At 44.1% G+C, this 19162-nt stretch overlaps 1 protein-coding gene and 1 pseudogene across 5 annotated transcripts in view; both read right to left on the bottom strand.

Annotated features, from left to right (window-relative positions):
- Positions 1-19162, bottom strand: part of FNIP2 (folliculin interacting protein 2) — a 128335-nt gene that overhangs the window by 51977 nt on the left and 57196 nt on the right. For 4 of the 5 annotated variants that reach the window (XM_068278860.1, XM_068278858.1, XM_068278857.1 and 1 more), the window contains exon 2: positions 1959-2085. In XM_068278860.1, coding sequence (XP_068134961.1) covers positions 1959-2085 — 127 coding nt within the window. Of the gene's footprint in view, positions 1-1958; positions 2086-6297; positions 6379-19162 lie in introns of those variants that run through there. The other variant, XM_068278859.1, reaches the window with a different exon arrangement.
- On the bottom strand, positions 7952-8094 carry LOC137533110 (U2 spliceosomal RNA; annotated as a pseudogene).

A 19162-nucleotide genomic window follows, 5' to 3' on the forward strand; every position in this document is an offset into this window, starting at 1 on the left:
GCCACCACTGCTACTGATCCTACTGCATGTTAGCTACACCTGGCCAAGGGGACACATCTCATGTACAGTTTACTACAATGACATGCGTAATGTACTGTAATAACAGATATACTTTTAGTGACTTGGATTCTTGTGTAGTGGTAAGGCAGCTTGTTACAGAGCAAATTGAACTATTCAAATATGTTCTGAGATCCCATTTTACAGAAAAATAGTACACAATAAGAAGATGAGTAAGAGAGAGTGTGTGAGCGAGTGTGTGAGCGAGTGTGAGGGAGAGTGTGCGAGTGTGAGGGAGAGTGTGAGTGAGAGAGTGAGTGAGAGAATGAGTGAGAGTGAGTGAGAGGGAGTGAGAGAGTGTGTGAGTGTGTGGGTGTGAGAGTGAGTGTGTGGGTGTGAGAGTGAGTGTGTGGGTGTGAGAGTGAGTGTGTGGGTGTGAGAGTGAGTGTGTGGGTGTGAGAGTGAGTGTGTGGGTGTGAGAGTGAGTGTGTGGGTGTGAGAGTGAGTGTGTGGGTGTGAGAGTGAGTGTGTGGGTGTGAGAGTGAGTGTGTGGGTGTGAGAGTGAGTGTGTGGGTGTGAGAGTGAGTGTGTGAGAGTGAGTGTGTGAGAGTGAGTGTGTGAGAGTGAGTGAGTGAGAGTGAGTGTGTGAGAGTGAGTGAGTGAGTGAGTGAGAGTGTGTGAGAGAGTGTAGGTGGTGGGGGTAAAGAGCGAGAGGCTCCTAATATATGTACAGAGGACAGCATCTTGTACTTTAAAAATAAGCAGTTACAGCAAACAAAAAGTCAATCAGGTACAGTACTTGTGTATACTGTAGTCCTGTCAGTGCACTCCTAGCAAAAATCTCCTGCTAAAAGGAAAGCATTCTACATGTGTGCCTCCAGCAGCTAAATTCACACACTGGTCAGAAAAGGTCTTCATCTCTCCCATAACCACAAAGTATCCCTAATATTGCACTCACAGATTACAAATACTGTAAAAAGAGCATGAATCCATAAATTAGGACCTTTTTTTTATTTTTAATATTCTTTAAAGTGGACCTGAACTTTTGCACAGGACATAATGAAAACAGAGAAATGTACCCTGTATGTATTTAGAGTGTTTAGCCTTTTTAATTTGCCCCTCATTTGTGTCTAATCACAAGTTGTAATCTGATCTCTCCCCATGCGTCACATGACTGCCACGGCGGTGATGGCAGATGTCCACAATCGGGATCCTTGACAGCGTCAGCCATCACTGCTGGTCTCTTTCATGGAGAACTGGGTCATCACTGCTGGACCTTCGCCTCCCTAGGCTAATCCCCCCCCTCAAGGTCTCGTTAGGGATGACAGATGATTGCCAAGAGTGACTGGTGGCGGCATAGTATGGCAGCCTCGGCTCTTCACTTTCGGACATTAACCCCCCCCCCCCCCCCCCCATCCTTCCAGAACCTGTATGAGCCAAAACCATTCCCCCCTTTGTACTTGGCAAAATAAAGGATTCCGATAAGCTCATTTGAAAGCACAGGATGTTAACATGTCTGCTTCCATGAATCAGGAAGTAGAAACAGTTCAGATTTGTTTTAAGATTTGTATCTGCTGTAAAACAAAAGTTTGCTTTCTTAAAAGAGAAAGAATTTGTGATAATTCAGGTTGGAGTGAGCTCAGTGATGTCTCCCAGTGCATCACTGCTGAATATATGCAAATTAACCATTGTTGCCCTTAGAAACTATATCAGCTGTAACAAAGACTTTTTTTGTTTAAAGGTTATTATGCTGTTGCGCATCTTTTAGAGCAGAGAGGAATTTCTGAGTTCAGGTCCGCTTTATTTAATTGGGGCTTAGTAAAGCCTTAATCTACCACAATGTTAGAAGCAATGACAACCCTAGCATGATTCGTGGTAAAATCATAAGGAAGAAATGTAAGCATGTGCAGCAAACAGAAGAATGTGTAGACCCATCATAAAGGGTGCTTTTCTATTCTCACCTGGGTGGTTTCATCTTTTATTTCACAAACTGCTCTGGAATCAAACAAGACCTGCCTGCCTCTTCTTTCACAGTCCTGGTAAACTATCAAGCGAATGCAATTCAAATCGAACTCTGAACAAGGCCAGCTGTGAATGAAAACATGGAATTTGGTCAGTCAGGTTTCTATTTACATACAGTAAGAAGAGCTGAAAACAACAACAATAGGCTTCACAGGAAATACATATATTTATATACAGCTACATACAGGTTTATACCGGTATACTACAGCACTGAGTAAAGGTCTTAGCAGAAGGAGGGCAGTTTTTTAGTATGGAGACTCATCCTAGGAAATACAGCAAACAAAATGAAGGTTCTTTAATACACAATCTGCAGATTGGAAAGTTACGTGTTAAATACACTGTATTTCAGCATTTGTTCTATGTGTTGAAACCACATGACAAAAAGCTGCAATAGCATACAGACACAGTTGCAGTTTATACAGTAAAAACAATGTAAATTAATATTTGATGTGATTACCTTTTCCCTTTAAAAAGGAAAAACTCCACATTTGGTAATACATCCTTCCATTGCCAACAGTATTTCAGCCTAAACGACATTTGTTTAATTTGCACACAAAAACCTAGTAATCCAACAGAGCTTCTCACAGAGACTGGCAGAGAGGAGTGCCCTAGTTTGCTGCCAGTCTCCAAGGCAGCTAATTACTTGAGTATCTAGTTGTAAGGGCCTGTTCTCACTGGGGCGATTAGCGGAGAATTGCCACTAATCGCTGAATCACCAGCGATCGCTATCGCTTTTTAAAGTACTAGCGCAATATTAAGCATATGGCATTGCTCTCACTGCTGCCAACCGTTGGCAAAGTCCTGCAATCGCAAAACGTGCTGCATGCAATTTTAGAGTAATCGCAATTAGAATGCTAAAAAGCGCCAATGGCGATCACTCAAAAATCACAAGAGTGTACAGTGATTTTACCATATTAATTGTAGTAAAAATCACCAGTACAAAACGCTAGCCCTAATCGCTAGCGTTTTGCAATTACAAGTGGTCTCAAGTGTCAAGGCAACAGTATTCCTAACAGAGCACAGGTAAACTGTAGCCATGGTTGCAAGACAGTACAGTTTTAGCAACATGGATTATTGCAGATTGAAACAGAAATTGTTAAAGACCAACTCCAGTGAAAATATTATAATCAAAAAAGTGCTTCATTTTTACAATAATTATGTATAAATGATTTAGTCCGTGTTTGCCCATTGCAAAATGTTTCCTCTCCCTGATTTACATTCTGACATTTATCACATGGTGACATTTTTACTGCTGGCAGGTGACGTCAGTGGAAGGAGATGCTGCTTGCTTTTTTTTTTTGGCAGTTGGAAATAGCTGTAAACAGCTGGTATTTCCCACAATGCAACAAGGCTCCCACAGTGTGATGTCAGAACCATGGTCCTTCCAGCAGAAGAACCGCACACCAATGCGTGTGGATGCTGGTGCTAGACTCCCAGGCTGCTCAGTAAAATAATTCGAAGAAGAAGGAGTCCGCACACAGACATTTAGGAACAAGTGCAAAAATGTATTGTCCCATACACATAGCCTTGCAGGTCTGCCATAGAGAACCATGGTCCTGACATCACACTGTGGGAGGGGTTTCACCACAATATCAGCCATACAGAGCCCCCTGACTATCTGTTTGTGAAAAGGAATAGATTATTAATGGGAAAAAGGAGGTATCAGCTACTGATTGGGATGAAGTTCAATTCTTGGTTACGGTTTCTCTTTAATACCATCAAATTGCAAAAATGCTGTTGCAGTGCTTCTTGGTAAAGCAGCACTCCATTGGTATGTGTCACTAGTCCTGTGCGCTGGCTTCTCTTACTGTAAGTTGTTTTGGCCAGTGCAGCACTAATCAGGTTTACAGCAGTTTCGAAGCGATTCCCTTTCATAAACGTGCAGGAACTTTCTGAAGTACAGTAGCTCACAGTGTAAGTGGTTCCGAGCATCCCCGGGAACTGGTGCGAGTCTCTGCAAGTGATCCCAGATTAACATGAGTATGTGGTGACTGGAACTCTGTCAGGTCACGCCATCTGTTACCCTTTTGACTCTTTACTGGAGACAGTTATGATTTCAGCTGTGCATTGAGGTCATGATCATGTTGCATAAAGATGCAGAGATCATTCAGATGCCTCTGCTACAGCACGGTAAGATTACTTAGCAATAAATGGGCACAATATTAAAACTAGTACAGTCTTCTCATCGGTCCAGAGAAGTCTACTCAAAAATGCTCTACTCTGAGGAGTTGTGATCAAAAAGCTATTCTACTAAAATGCAGAAAAAAAAAGCCAAATAACTCTCCGATGCAGACACAGAAGGCATCCGAGGATACTCTGCTTCACCCTTTAGCACAGACTAAATCATGTAAGGGGCCAAAATGTAAAACAATGTCTATTAAGATTCAAGATTTATCATTCAACATTTATTGAACAGTCTCAAACTACGGTAAGTATGTGGAGTAACTATAGGGACCATGGGGGGCTGCTCCTCCCCTTCTGCAAAAGTAGCGCAGTGGAGCAGTTTAATATTTACCTGTTCCAATCTTCCTGACAGACACACGTTCTATGCAGCAAACCTCTAAATACAGGTCACATGATCAGGAGGTATGCAGCTTCTGGCAATAACAGAAAAGACACAACACAGCGCTGGAGCAAGTACCGTAAACGTTACAGGGGAGAGGCTGCTGGGGAAGAGATGTGTTTGTTTTATCAGCCTTTGTACTAATATATATACATATATACATACATATCCCGAGGGGCCACTTTCGGCCCGCAGACCTTGTGTTTGACACCTGTGCTTTAACAAGACATGACCTGGTGTATGGAATACCTGTACACGTGCGAGATTTTCAGATGAGGAAATGCTGAAAGGCCACATCAGAGTTCCATCTAGCCTGGAAGCTAGGTATATTTTTCATTCATCTTATATACTCGCGTATAATCCTAATTTTTCAGCAGAAAAAAAAAAATGTGCTGAAAAGTTAACCCCCCGGCTTATATGAGAGTCAGTGGAGCAGAATGGATGGTGGAACAGGTTTGGTTACTGGCAGAGGAGCGCAAGGATCTTGCACTAGTGATCCTGCTCTTGCCAGCTGGGTCCCTGCTGTGTCCGTGCCCCCCAACATAGTGTGCAGTGGGCGCTGCTCTAGACTACCTGTGCACTGGCTTGTGGAGAGGAGTGTGCAAGCGACCTGTCAGCAGTGCAATGATTGGGGATTCCTCCTGTGCGGCAATCGCAGTCTCTTATCTATGACGCCAACTAGTGGTGTCTTGAGACACAGCTGTATCATCCATGGGGCACATCTGGTTATGGGGAGGGGAACTGACTTATACTGGGGGCACATCTGGTTACTGTGGAAGAAACTATACTGGGGGTGGGGGGAGTTTATACAGGAGTCACTTTTTCCTGGTTTCCAAAGGAAAAAAGTGGATACCTCGGCTTACAGGGCTGTGGAGTCGGAGTTGGGGCAATTTTGGGCACCCGGAGTTGGAGTCGGAGTAGTTGCTTTCATAAACTGAGGAGTCGGAGTCAGGAGTCCGATGATTTTTGTACAAAATCCACAGCCCTGTTAAGTATTAGACTAAGGAGTCGAAGTCGAGGAGTCTGAGCCATTTTGGATACCCGGAGTCGGACTTGGAGTAGGAGTCGTGGTTTCATAAACTGAGGAGTTGGAGTCGGCTTATACGCAGGTCGTCTTATATGAGAGTATATACTGTTTGTCTTGTATGGTCGCACCTTTCGGGAACATTGCGGTGCGATTAAACAACAACCTAATGTTACAAGTATGAACGGGCCTTGGTATTTCCCCCCTAATTAGATTGGGTCTGAGGGTTTTCTCATATGACTCATCATACAGCGGTTTCTGAACCTTTTAACAAATCTAGTGGCAGAATGATCCTACCAGTATCCAAACATAATAAACTGCAGATCACTTTTGGTTGTTGGGCACTGTGCCCTCTACAACTTTAAAACAAAATAACTTTAGCGTACATGATTTGTTAGTAACATATGTAATCGGGAGACAAATATAAAAGCAGAAATTGGCAAAAGGTCATATCCTGGCATGAAAGCACAATGCCTATATATAGCTCATGCATTTCCTTTATCAAAGCAGCAGAGATCACATGGATTGCAATAAATGAATACTGTGGGATTGAATTAAATCATTGCCTTAGTATTCAAAGAAGAACAAACAGCAGTGTAATTATACATACAATGCATGGTACAGTCACTAAATAAGCAACTTTGGGTCTGCTGAGACACAACAAACAAATGTCAAGTAAAAACACAAATACCTCTCCATAAACTGCATCAGTTTCATCTATGCATGGCCAGAGAGCTGCCCAGTGTGCTGTGAACTACCAATGCTCGCACCTTTATTTGGGGTTTATTCCAAAGCACAAGACTATCAGATGACTACGAGCTGCCACCCCCCCTTACCCTCATGACAAAAGCTGCTGAACAGACTAATGGCTGCACTTCTATGCTGCATTGTCTAGGTGCTGTTCACAATATACCGCGCACCCATATTACCCTGCATTCACCTTCTGTCAGCACTCGTACCGGCCAATTCCTGCCTCTTCCTCTGCTGATCACCTCTCTCAGGAGAAGAGACATTTCATTCACAAATTATACATGACTGAAATGAAGCACCTGGCCAGAAAAAAACATTGCAAACAAAACTAAAACAAGGACTGCACAATAAGTACATGACTTTTTCTTGGCTGGGGCTGCCAGGTGTAATGTGACCGGTCTATGACAACCCCAGTGGTGACAGGCACCACACTGTCTGCAACCAAAAGTTAACCAATGTTTAATAGATTACACCTTACATAAGATACAAACAAAAACCACAACACACTGAAATTAATAGATAGGGAAGGACTCACAAATTCGTAATTAAAATGAGCCATAATTGCCACAGCTGTGCGGCTGGATAAGGAGTTATTTACCCAAAATTCTGCCCTCCTGCCTGCGCTCCAAATAGCTTGCATGCTTCCTATTGGACGTCTGCGGCGCACTTCCTCCTTCCGGTTTGAAGGAGAAAGTGCACGTAGTAAGGCTTGCAAATGGGTCCAATAGGATGCATGCAAGCTATTTGGAGCACTAGCAGGATGGCGGAATTGTGGGTAAATATCCCCTTATCCAGCCACACAGCTGCGGCAATTACCGCTCATTTTAATTACGAATTCAAGTCCTTACGGACTTGTGATTACTTGTGATCCCATCCCTGCTAATAGAATCCTGTTTTTAAAAAAAATGAGGCCTCCTTGACCAGCATAATACCTCTGTGCCGGTGTCACAACACCACAAGAGCTCTGTACTGGTGTTTTTTTTTTTTTTTTTTTTTTTTTTTAAGCTTTCTTGGCCCCTGTTGCATGCAACAGAGGTCCCGGGTAAGCAAGGCTATTAGCCCCGTGCACGGAAAAAGCGTGAGTGCCCTAAAGCACCCCCACAAAACGTGCACGAGTAGCCACGGGCCCCACAATGCTGCAGGGCCCTTCCGGTTGTTCCCCGAAGGGAACCTTCCCCCTTTGCCTTCGGCTCAGGGGGTGGCATCCTCCAACACCCGAGGGGTTGAAGGATCCTGGGGTCCTCCGAGGAAGACCCCTACTGCGCCCAGTGGTTACCCAAAGGGCCTGGCCATGTGGCAACCGTGTCCACATGGTCTGGGTGGCTCCCCCGAGAGGGAGCCGGGTGGGAACCGAAGTCCCCGTGCCAGCAAGCTGGCCCCGACCTTGCGGCCGGAGTGATAAAAATTCCGCACTCTCCCTAGCCAAAAGGCCGGGGAGCTGCGTTAGTTGGTTTTGCATATGGGCAGTACAGACCAAAGCACCCTACTTCCGCCTGAGATCTGCCACATCTCAGGTTTTTTCAGGTGCACCTGGAGCGCCACTTCCAGGGGCAGTACGCCTAAGCAAAGCCCTCAGCCATTCAGCCTCGACCAGGAGTAGATCCATTCCACCAGACCATGGGAATTATGACTAGGCGGGACACACTGCCACTGTGCCATCCCTCCAGGTCCCCCAAGGTTACCCAACTGATAAGAACAGATACTACACTTGATCTTAGCCAAAAGGCCGAGAAGCTAAAAGAGCTCTGTACTAACGCAACAGCACTACAAGAGCTCTGCAGTACAAGAGAGGCTTCCTAGCCTTGTAAAGAAGTACAAAGCTTGCAGCTGCAGCAAGCATATTAGATTGGATTTCTACAGAGATCTGACCCATTACCTAATAGGGCAATGTGGCAAAAGCCAAGCTTACCTCGGGTAATGTCTTTTCCAGTAGTCCGAGTGACAGCACCCCTCCTATGAGACTTGTCTCCCTCCCAAACTTTGGACAGGAAGCTAGAAGATACAAATTTGCATAACAGGCAGGCAGGAGTAGTATATAAAGATGTTACTCACAAAAGGTATTCAGTTATAAAAAAAGACACGGACACCAAATGCTGCTGAAACGATTAATTTAATTATGCCCTTTATTAGGGTGGGCCGGAGGGGTGCTGTCACTCGGACTACTGGAAAAGACATTACCCGAGGTAAGCTTGGCTTTCCCAGAACGTCCTCCTGACAGCACCCCTCCTATGAGACGATAAACAAGAACATTATAAGTTAGGGAGGGACTACTGCCTGCAACACCTTTCTTCCGAATGCTAGATCAGTATTGGCTAATAAGTTTAGTCTATAATGTTTGACAAACGTATTTTGGCTGGACCAGGTGGCCGCTCTGCAAATCTGCTCTATCGAGGCGCCTGCCCTCTCTGCCCAAGATGTTGATACACTTCTTGTGGAGTGAGCTTTAATTGAGGTCGGTAAAGGCCTCCCTTGAGTCTGATAAGCCGCGGTGATAGTTTGTCTGATCCATCTTGCAATTGATGTCTTAGAGGCTTGCCTCCCCTTGAATTTCCCCGCAAACAGCACCAACAAGGCATCTGATCTTCTCCAAGATGCAGTCCTTTCAAGATAATGAAGGATACACCTTCTAACATCCAAACAATGAAGCTTCCTCTCCTTTTCATTAGTTGGTTTATCACAGAATGATGGCAGAAAGATCTCCTGAGATCGATGAAACTTTGAAGTCACTTTAGGAAGGAATGCAAAGTCTGGACGTAGAGTAATCCTATCCTCCGAGATGGTACAATAAGGTGGCTTAATGGATAAGGCCTGAAGTTCGCTGACTCTCCTGGCTGTGGTGATTGCCAGAAGAAAGGCCGTTTTCAACGTCAGAAATTTATCTGGAATCTGATCCAGAGGCTCAAAGGGATGTTCACAAAGACTCTGTAACACCACATTCAAGTCCCAAGGGGGCACCTTAGATATCACCACAGGCCTGAGACGTTTAATTCCCTGAAAAAAACGAAGAAAAAACTCCTCCTGAGCTAATCTTCTCTCTAAATATACACTCAAAGCTGCTGTCTGAACTTTAAGAGTGCTGGAACTTAACCCCATCTGAAATCCATCCTGAAGAAATTCCAGAGCTGAGGCGGAAAGTCTAGAATCCTTCTCTTTCCTTGTACACCATTCACAGTAAATTTTCCATGTCTTCTGATAAATCTGCCTCGTCACCTTCTTGCGGGATTGTATTAACGTTTCAGAAAGTTTATCCGAAAACCCCTTTGATTTCAGGATTCCCCACTCAATCTCCATGCTGAAAGGTGAAGACGCTTGAAGTCCGGGTGAAGAACTGGGCCCTGCGACAACAAATCTGTTCTGACTGGTAACATTATTGGTTGACACATCGCTAAATTCTGTAACAGAGCAAACCACGGTCTTTTCGGCCAAAAAGGTACTATGAGAATTACTTGTGCTCTGTCCTGCATAATCTTGTTCAGAACCCTTGATATCAGAGGTATTGGGGGAAATGCATACATCAGGTTCAACCGCCACTCTATCGAGAAAGCGTCTATTTCCCACGGATTGTCCTTTGGATACAGGGAGCAAAACTTTAGACACTTTGAATTTTGTCTCCTTGCGAATAAGTCTACTGCAGGGGTGCCCCATGCCTGGCTGATCTGAACAAATACTTCTGGATTCAGAGACCATTTGTCTTGTAATATCGCTGACCTGCTGAGATAGTCTGCCACAACATTGCAAGTCCCCTTCAAATGAACTGCTCTGACGGATGTTAAGTTGCTCTCTGCCCAATGCAGAATCCTTGCTGTCTGAGACCACAACCGACGACTTCTTGTTCCTCCCTGATGATTCAGGTAAGCCACTACACTGCTGTTGTCGGACCTGATCAGGACATGACACTGATTGATTTGATCCTTGAAGAATTGAAGGCTTCTCCATACTGCTTCCAGTTCTCTGCTGTTGGAGGATCTTATTGCCATAGCCCTGGACCACTGCCCTTGTGCTGGTAGAGAGTCCATGTGAGCGCCCCACCCCCACGTACTGGCATCCGTCGTTATGATTCTTTGTACTGGAAAAAACCACATGCGGCCTTCCGATAGGTGAGACAGTTCCTGCCACCAGTTTAACGACACTTTCACACCGTATGGGATCAGAATCTTCCTTTCTAGTGCTGAAATGTTCCTGTTCCAGCTCCTTAGTATCCACAACTGCAGGTTCCTGGCATGGAATTGACCCCATTGTACTGCAGGGAAGACTGAGCTTAACAGACCGAGAAGTGCCATGGCTTTTCTTATACTGATGGACCTTGATTTCTGAAAAGAAAGAACAGAATTAAGTACTGCCGAAACTTTTCTTTCCGGGAGAAATACTCTTTGCTGGCGGGAGGAAAAAATAAACCCCAGATATTCCATAGATTGGCTGGGTATTAGCGCCGATTTTGACCAGTTAATTAACCAGCCTAAAGACTCTAGACTATCAATGCATATCTTAACCTGATCACTTACAGACTGTAAAGAATTACCCCAAATCAATAAATCATCTAGGTAAGCAATGATGTTAATGGACCTACACCTCAAGACTGCCAAAACTTCTGCCATCACCTTTGTGAACAGCCAAGGTGATGAAGCTAGCCCAAAAGGTAACACATTAAATTGGAAATGTCTTACCTCTTCTTGTAGGTGAATTGCAAATCTTAGGAATTGCTGGGACTCTAGATGAACTGGTACATGCAGGTAGGCATCTTTGAGGTCCAGAGAAGCTAGAAAACAGTCTTTTTGCAACAGGGTTATTACAGACTTCACATTGTCCATTCGAAACTTCCTGTATTTTACGGCCCTGTTCAACCCCTTTAAATTTAGAATAAATCTGAAGGCTCCCTGAGGCTTTTTTATCAGAAAAACTGGTGAGTAGAACCCTTGGCCTCTCTGGCAGGATGGTACCTCTCGGATCACTCTTTTTTCCAGAAGGGAAGCAACCTCCTCCTGTAATGCCTTCCTTTGGTCTGGTGATTTTGGCTGTGGAGTTACCACATACTGCAGGGGTGGGGGATACTCCCGCTGGCACCATGTTTCGTAGTAGTGGGAAAGCCTTCCCCCTACTGGAATACTGGCGTCATTGCTTATTGGGTTGGTTGGACCGGGGAAAAAGAGCCTTCCCTTTTTGGTTTCTATTTGGAATCCACTTCTTTTTAGGTGGGATCTTTGCCTCAGGTTCCTTGTTGCCGCTGCGAGCTGGGCCCCTGTACTGAAAAGCTCTCTTTTTGGTCGGAAAATTTTTCTTATAATCTGAGGTTCTCTCTAGCGTCTGGTCTAGCTTTGAACCAAATAACAGTTCACCTTCACAGGGCAAACCACACAACTTGGAGCGAGACGAATTGTCCCCCTGCCATGTTTTTACCCATATACCTCTCCTTGCCGAGTTGACAAGGGCAGTTGTTCTGGCCGTTAATTTAACCGTATCATCCGCTGCATCAGTTAAGTAATTAGTAGCGTTAAACAAATCTGGAAAGTCCTCTAAAATTTCTTCTCTGGGCACCCCCGAAGCTATCTTAGACTGAGTCTGCGTGAGCCAAGCTTTAAGGGATCGTCCCACTGCCGTGGATGCCACTGCTGGTTTAAATGTTAAAGATGCTGACTCCCAAGCTCTACGCAACAGATTGTCCATCTTTTTATCAATGGGGTCTTTTAAATTCCCAAAGTTCTCAAACTGCAAATCGGATTTTCTCGACACCCTTGAAAACGACGGGTCCAGTTTGGGAACCGGACCCCAGAATTTTTGATCTTCCGGACTGAAAGGATAACGACGAGAAAGAGACTTGGGCCAAAATGCCCTCCTTTCAGGGTCATCCCACTCCTTCCCAATCATTGACTTTAGAGAGGAATGGACTGGGATGAAACAATTCTGGGGTTCCGCCAAACTCACGTACATCTGATCCAAGGGGGTCAAAGATTTCCGCTCCACTGTTATCCCCATAGTATTTTGCATTGCCGACAACAAGTCTTTCATTAAGTTGGGTGCGAAAGCAAACTTCTGAGTAACCTCTGGGTTTTCCTCCTCCTCCCCAGAAATCTCCTCCAAAGATGAAATCTCTCCTTCCTCTCCAGATAAATCTGAATCCCCTGATTCATTATCCTTTCTTTTACGTTTAGCTGCAACTTGTTGAGGTGAAGCCTCTAACTGACTGTGCCCCTCAATCATCGGGGCTGGTAAGGGAGCAGGCACAGTATCAGCAGCAGAAGTAGAAGGAACTGTAGATTCCGCCATTGCTGAATCCTTTATCTCTTTAATGGCCGAGGCCATCTCAGACCGCATCCATCCCATCAAGTCCTTAAAGAGGAACTCCAGTGAAAATAATGTAATAAAAAAAGTGCTTCATTTTTACCATAATTATGTATAAATGATTTAGTCAGTGTTTGCTCATTGTAAAATCTTTCCTCTCCCAGATTCACATTCTGACATGTATTACATGGTGACATTGTTACTGTGGGCAGATTATGGAGCTGTTTCTAGCTGGTCTGGCTTTAACAGACAGCTATTTCCTGTCTGAACATTGTTACATTGTGACAGTTTGCCCAGAGTACCGTACGGTACCAGAGCCTCTTGTGGGAGGGGTTTCAGCACAAAATCAGTCATACAGCGCCCCCTGATGGTCTGTTTGTGAAAATCATTATTTTTCTCATGTAAAAGTGGGTATCAGCTACTGATTGGGATAAAGTTCAATTCTTGGTCGGAGTTTCTCTTTAAATACCACTGGGGATTCCTCCTTTACCACCTTCTCTCTACAAGACTGGCACAGTTTCTTCGTAGAGGAAGAATAGAAGCGAGAGTTGCACATAACACAGCGTTTCTCAGTTCTACCAGAAGATTGTCCCCCTTGACCTTGCTGAGACACAGCCTTGTCTTTGTCTTTATCACCTTTTGGGGCTTTAGGCTAAAAAGAAATAAAGACAGACTGTCAGCCTTACAAGGTGGACCTATGATTACAAATCAACTCCCTCAAAGTCTGAAAAATTACAGCTCACCAGAGAGGGGATAGCGCCAGACTCCGCAGAAGTCAGAGGAGAAGGGCCTACAGCGTCCTCCATGATCACCGACAGCAATGGTGATCGTGGCTAACATTCACATATATATACCCCTGTTAATTACCTGCAGCTGAAGTCAATCTTAACACCGCCGCGGCCCCTGCCGCTATGCCGTCAGCTGACTCGTCATGCGGGACGCATGCGCATGACGTCACTTCCACCCGGAACTTCCGGTTTCGCGCTCCTGCCGCCATAAAGCTCCCGCATCTCTAGGAGAAGCCTCCTCCACGCTGTGCGCTGGACCAGCTGAGTCCCCTGCTCAGCCTTACTATGCCCGCGCTGCACGCTGCACTCGCCGCCTGACGTAGTAGCACCTGGAGACCTCTCAAAGCGTCCCGTCCGGGACAGGAAAAACAACTGAATACCTTTTGTGAGTAACATCTTTATATACTACTCCTGCCTGCCTGTTATGCAAATTTGTATCTTCTAGCTTCCTGTCCAAAGTTTGGGAGGGAGACAAGTCTCATAGGAGGGGTGCTGTCAGGAGGACGTTCTGGGAAATAGATATTGATCATTTGCCACATCTTTTAAGTGTATTCCCAGCATTGTGTGAGCAGGTTCAGAACCAATTTCTTAGATCTGTATACATACTGGTATTTATGATCCTACTGATCAACACAGATACATCAAATTGTTTCCAAATAAATCACAAAGGTTTATAACCACGAAAAAAAGACTTTGAAGGAATACAAATTCTGATACAACTCAGCCACTAGCTACAATGATTACTGTGTTTTGAAGCCCCAGCTCACCCTCCCATATTTTTGCGGTTACTAAAGGTGAATAGGGGGCAATGCTTTCGGTGATATAGTCTTTATATTTGATGCAACTGTTCCATAGAAAAATCAGTCACATGGCCCTAAGATCTGTGCACAAGGTATGGAGCTGCTTCTAGACTGAGCATTTTTTCCTGTGCACAGAGCAATCACCTGGCCACACCCACTGCCTATGAGCAGGGTCAGCTCCATGTCCACAGGAAGAGATCGGCAGATGCCCCTTTCACAGCCCCTTTCTGACTAAAGATACATACTCACCACAGCAATGTAGGAAGATGGATCCAGATACGTCGGTCCATGATGAGCGATCTCAGATTCATCTTCCTGCCGGTGGGTATATGCAACATCAGGCGACGTTACAAGGGCACGAACGAGTCTTCAAGCGATTGCGGCACATGTCGCTCAAAGTTGTTAGCGTGATCGCGCGCCTTTACCACAAAGCGATCGCTCAGGAAAAAAACAAAAAACAAAAACACGCTATTTGTCGGGAAAATCGTGTGATAGGTACGGGCCTTACCTCCTGTGGGTGATAATAGGATGGGAGAGCAGCGAAACTGCTGTTCAATCCATCCAAGCAAAATCTGACATCCGCACAGGAAGTCATCATAGTCAACAATAGCTAAAAAAAATGTAAGGTAAAAAATAAAAAAGCAAAAAAAAAACAAAAAACAAACAACAACAACAAAAACCCCAGCATACGTTAAAACCATACACCCCAGTAAATATAACACATATACCCCAGTCCTCTACTTACGAACTGCCTGCCATTTGATTCTGTGGGAACAAGGCAAAAAAACGCTGTTCTTTTTTTAAAAAGAAAAAAAAAACCAAAAAACAAACGACATTTTTCTGCGGTGCACTGTGTGCAGAGGGGGACAGAGGTGACAGTGGGAAAGAGGGGGCCAAGTGGCACAGATGGGGGACAGTGACAGCACAGAAGAACAGAGGTGACAGAGGGGCACACTGGAAGCACAGAAGGGGCATAAAAGGTACAGGGCACAGTGTTTCCACTTATAGACAGATTCAGGTCAAGAACAAACCTACAGTCCCCATCTTGTTCTAAAACAAAAAGGTAGTCCCGGTTAACAAAGCATGCTTAAAAATGTCTTACTAGTAAACTATTTCTTACAGTGCATACCGGTATGTGCATGAATTCGAAACCTCGGAACAGGATGAATCATGCCAGCAACGCAAGAATTTGATATGCCCAAGTGTATGCATACAAAACTGTGCAACTGAAGGAAGGAAGAAAAATAAAAATAAAAGAGCTTAATTGTAACTTTAATCCAGTGTGCATGTACACCAGCATCTGTATGGATGTAGGATTACAAGTTCTCACCAGATCAGATTTAGGGGAAAATGAGAGAGAAGCAGCTGACTTCTTGTGTGCAAACATGAACTAGCTTTTGCGCTTCAATTCCTTTCTGTGCACAGAAGATAAAAGTTAGGGCTTGTACATGCCAAATACAAATTCGAAGCTTGAAAAATATGGAGGCTGCCTTATTTCCTTTTAAACAATACCAGTTGCCTAGCACCCCTTATGATCTACATCACTTCAGAAGTGTCTAAATCACACCAGAAACAAGCATGCAGCTAATCTTGTCAGATCTGACTATGTCAGAAACACCTGATCTGCATGTTTGTTCAGGGTCTATGGCTAAAAGTATTACAGGCAGAGGGTCAGCAGATAGCCAGGCAACTGGTATTGCTTAAAATAAATATGGCAGCCTTCATGTCCCTCTTGCTTCAGTTGTCCTTTTAGGTCTCTTACACATGGAATGCTGAACTGCACACTTGTGTAGTTCAGCCTCCTGAATGCCTTTTAGGCCTGGGACCCACTAGGAATGGCTGCAGCACTTTAAAATTGCCGCAGCGCTGTGTGTAGCGATTCCTAGGGCATTTGCAACAGTGATTACCCAACATTTTAAAGCACTGGACATTAATATGTACAGCGCTTCCGATTTGCGCCTTTTTAAAAAAAAACAAAAAAAACTTTATTATACTTACCAGACCTCCTTCTGTCCGTAGCCCTGCCCCCTAAAGGAAGAGGTATTAGGCGCTTCACTAGGACCCAGCAGAGAAGTGCCTGTGATCTCTTCCTTTGGGGGTGGGGTTACGGACGGAAAAAGGAAATACAGAGACCCGGTAAGTATATTACAGTTTTATTTAAAGCTAATCGCTCTGTCCCCCAACGCAAAGCGCTGTATAATTGCTTTCATGAGCAATTTAGGCAGCGCTTATATAATTTGCATTGAGCGCTAACACACTTAAAATGCTGCATGTCCTGCGACTATCGCTAATCGCAATCGCATTAGTGGGTTCCCCTTCACTCACTTTCATTGGCAAAGCGTTTTTTGGGAATCGCTTGCAATCCCAAAATGCTGCAAAAAACCCTCCCCAGTGGCTTCCAACCCTTAGACCGCCAGCAGGGATGATCAATGAAATGAAAATAATTCTGTAGGATGAGGCAAATTTTATGCAGCTTGAAATTTTAGTTCTCTAATCCTGTCAAGGTGAGATTCGATTGGAGCATTTTTCAAGCTGCATACATAATCCGGCACCAACTCGGTATTATTTGCGTCTCATTGAATAGCTATCTGGCAAAAAATAAATAAATACAAAAACATGCAAGTTTCAGATGTGAAAATGTGGTGGCTGCCTTTCCAAGCGCTAGCAAGTGTCCGGCCAGTGCATGGTAACAGCTGATAGGCAGTGCATTGACTGCCTTCAGCCAACCATGTGAAAGAGGATTTAGACTCCACCTCCTATTTAAGCTTTGCACCCCAGTAGTTCTTTGCAATACACATATTGAAAGTGCCCAGTGCTCGTCTGGTTCCGTTTCTTGTAAAGATGTGCAATTTCATTAAAGAAATTACTCCTCTCCTTATCATCAACAAGGGAGAAGGCGCGCAAGCTAGCCTTTCCCTACAGGCACAAGTCATGTGACCCAATAGGCACAAGTCATTTGACTCAACCCACTTCTCCAATATGCCAAGACCCTTTGTGGCCAGCACTGCATCTTCAGTTCAGTCTGATCTTCCTTCTCAGTATCCAAAAAGTATGCCATACAACCTGGTCGTGGCAAACATTTTGACAGAAGAGAACAGAGACGTTAAACAAGTCACCATTACCGTGTATGGAAGCAGAATAAACAAAGTGTAGCAGCATAAACAGCAAGGCTCGGGTCACATGATGTCACACTAGGATATCAGACAAGATTTCAGCTCTAATATAATACTGATTGCACCCATGCTAGCTTTGTACTGTCTGATGCAGTATAAAGCTATGTGGATTCCACTTGTGCGTAACTGCAGTCCATGTACCCTGTGTGTGCCTGCTAGCATGGATCATACAAACGGGCACTCCCAATCACTGTCCGATTAAGGCCTGGTGCACACCAGAGGAGTTTTTCTGAGCGTTTTGAGTTTTTAAATCTGCTGCTAATGTTATCCTATGTGTCTGTGCACACTGGAGCAATGAGGTTTTGTAAAAAAAATCCATAGCATTACATTGGGAAGAGCTTTTAGAGGTTTCAAAAGCTCTTCCCAATGTAATGCTATGGTTTTTTTTTTTTTACAAAACCTCATTGCTCCAGTGTGCACAGACACATAGGATAACATTAGCAGCAGATTTAAAAACTCAAAACGCTCAGAAAAACTCCTCTGGTATGCACCAGGCCTTAAAGAGAACCTGAACTGAAGATAAAAAGTCAAAATAACCATACACAGGTCATACTTTCCTCCTATGTAGACTACGTCTCAATCTCTTTCTCCTCTTCAGCGTCCCATTTGTCCTCTGTGACCAATGGATTTCTCAGTCCTCCATTTTAAAAATGGCCATTACCCCCTAACAGCTTCCTGGTCAGCACACTGTTAAACTGTAATATCACCCACTTGAGCTATAGGGAAACATGAACGTTACCTTGTACATTCAGTTGTAACTGACAGCTGCTGATATATAACTGACAGCAACTGGTCTATTTCAGTTCTGAAAAAATATTGTCAGAATTGGAAGGGATCACTGTAAGAAGAAAATGGTGAACCTCTGAGAGGAACTGAACGTGAGGTTAGTATGCAATATTCATTTGCAGCTACGTCATGTGTTTATTTTAAATTATTTTCCTCACTTCAGGTTCCCTTTAAATTTAATCAGATATCAATTGGTTATGCCTTGGCTATGAACAAATCTGTTAGAGTCAGAATTTATATTGCATTGAACATCTAATCAGTGGGAAAAAAAATTGATACATTGTACGGCCAGCTTTAGAAAGATACAAAATTGTAATCGAAAGTTCTGAGAAGGTCATGAAACTTGTGGAGGCAGTAAATACTGAGAGCCAGTGCAAGGTGCCCTGTCAGAGGTCTGGGTAATATTGAGTCCTATCCAGTCTTCACCAGTGACCACTTCTGTATGCACTAACATTTTTCACCACATTTGCTCATTTACATGTAAATGGTATCTGAAAAATAACCATCAACCATTTTAAAATCATTTAAAATAAATGTTACTTTATTTTATTTCTGAATTCCAGAGTAAGAAGTAGCTGTCTAGAGTCATTAATTAACATAACAGCTGAACAAGGCAATTGGCATCCGGTATTTCTGCACTTGCCTGTTAAGTCATCAGCATCTTACAGCAAAAGTAGAAGTCAAACAAAACCACTCCAGCATGTAGCCAAGTCACAGTACTAACCATTACAAATCACATTGTTATGTAGATGTTCTTTATGACAGCAGGAACGCAATGCAATGGAACGGGACAGTGGCGCTGAGCGTTATGCTCGTGTTGCGTTGGGTACAGTAAAGCATACAGTCACTGAAAATGATGCATCAGCCTGACTGTTAACACACGCATTTAGCGGTAATGTCACTACACACAGTGCGTTATGATGCTGCAACCCTCCAGCTGCACTGTGAACATCACCGAGTTGGTTTATTGCAGCTCAGAAAGC

This window comes from Hyperolius riggenbachi, chromosome 1, assembly GCF_040937935.1.
Source record: "Hyperolius riggenbachi isolate aHypRig1 chromosome 1, aHypRig1.pri, whole genome shotgun sequence".
NCBI lineage: Eukaryota > Metazoa > Chordata > Amphibia > Anura > Hyperoliidae > Hyperolius > Hyperolius riggenbachi.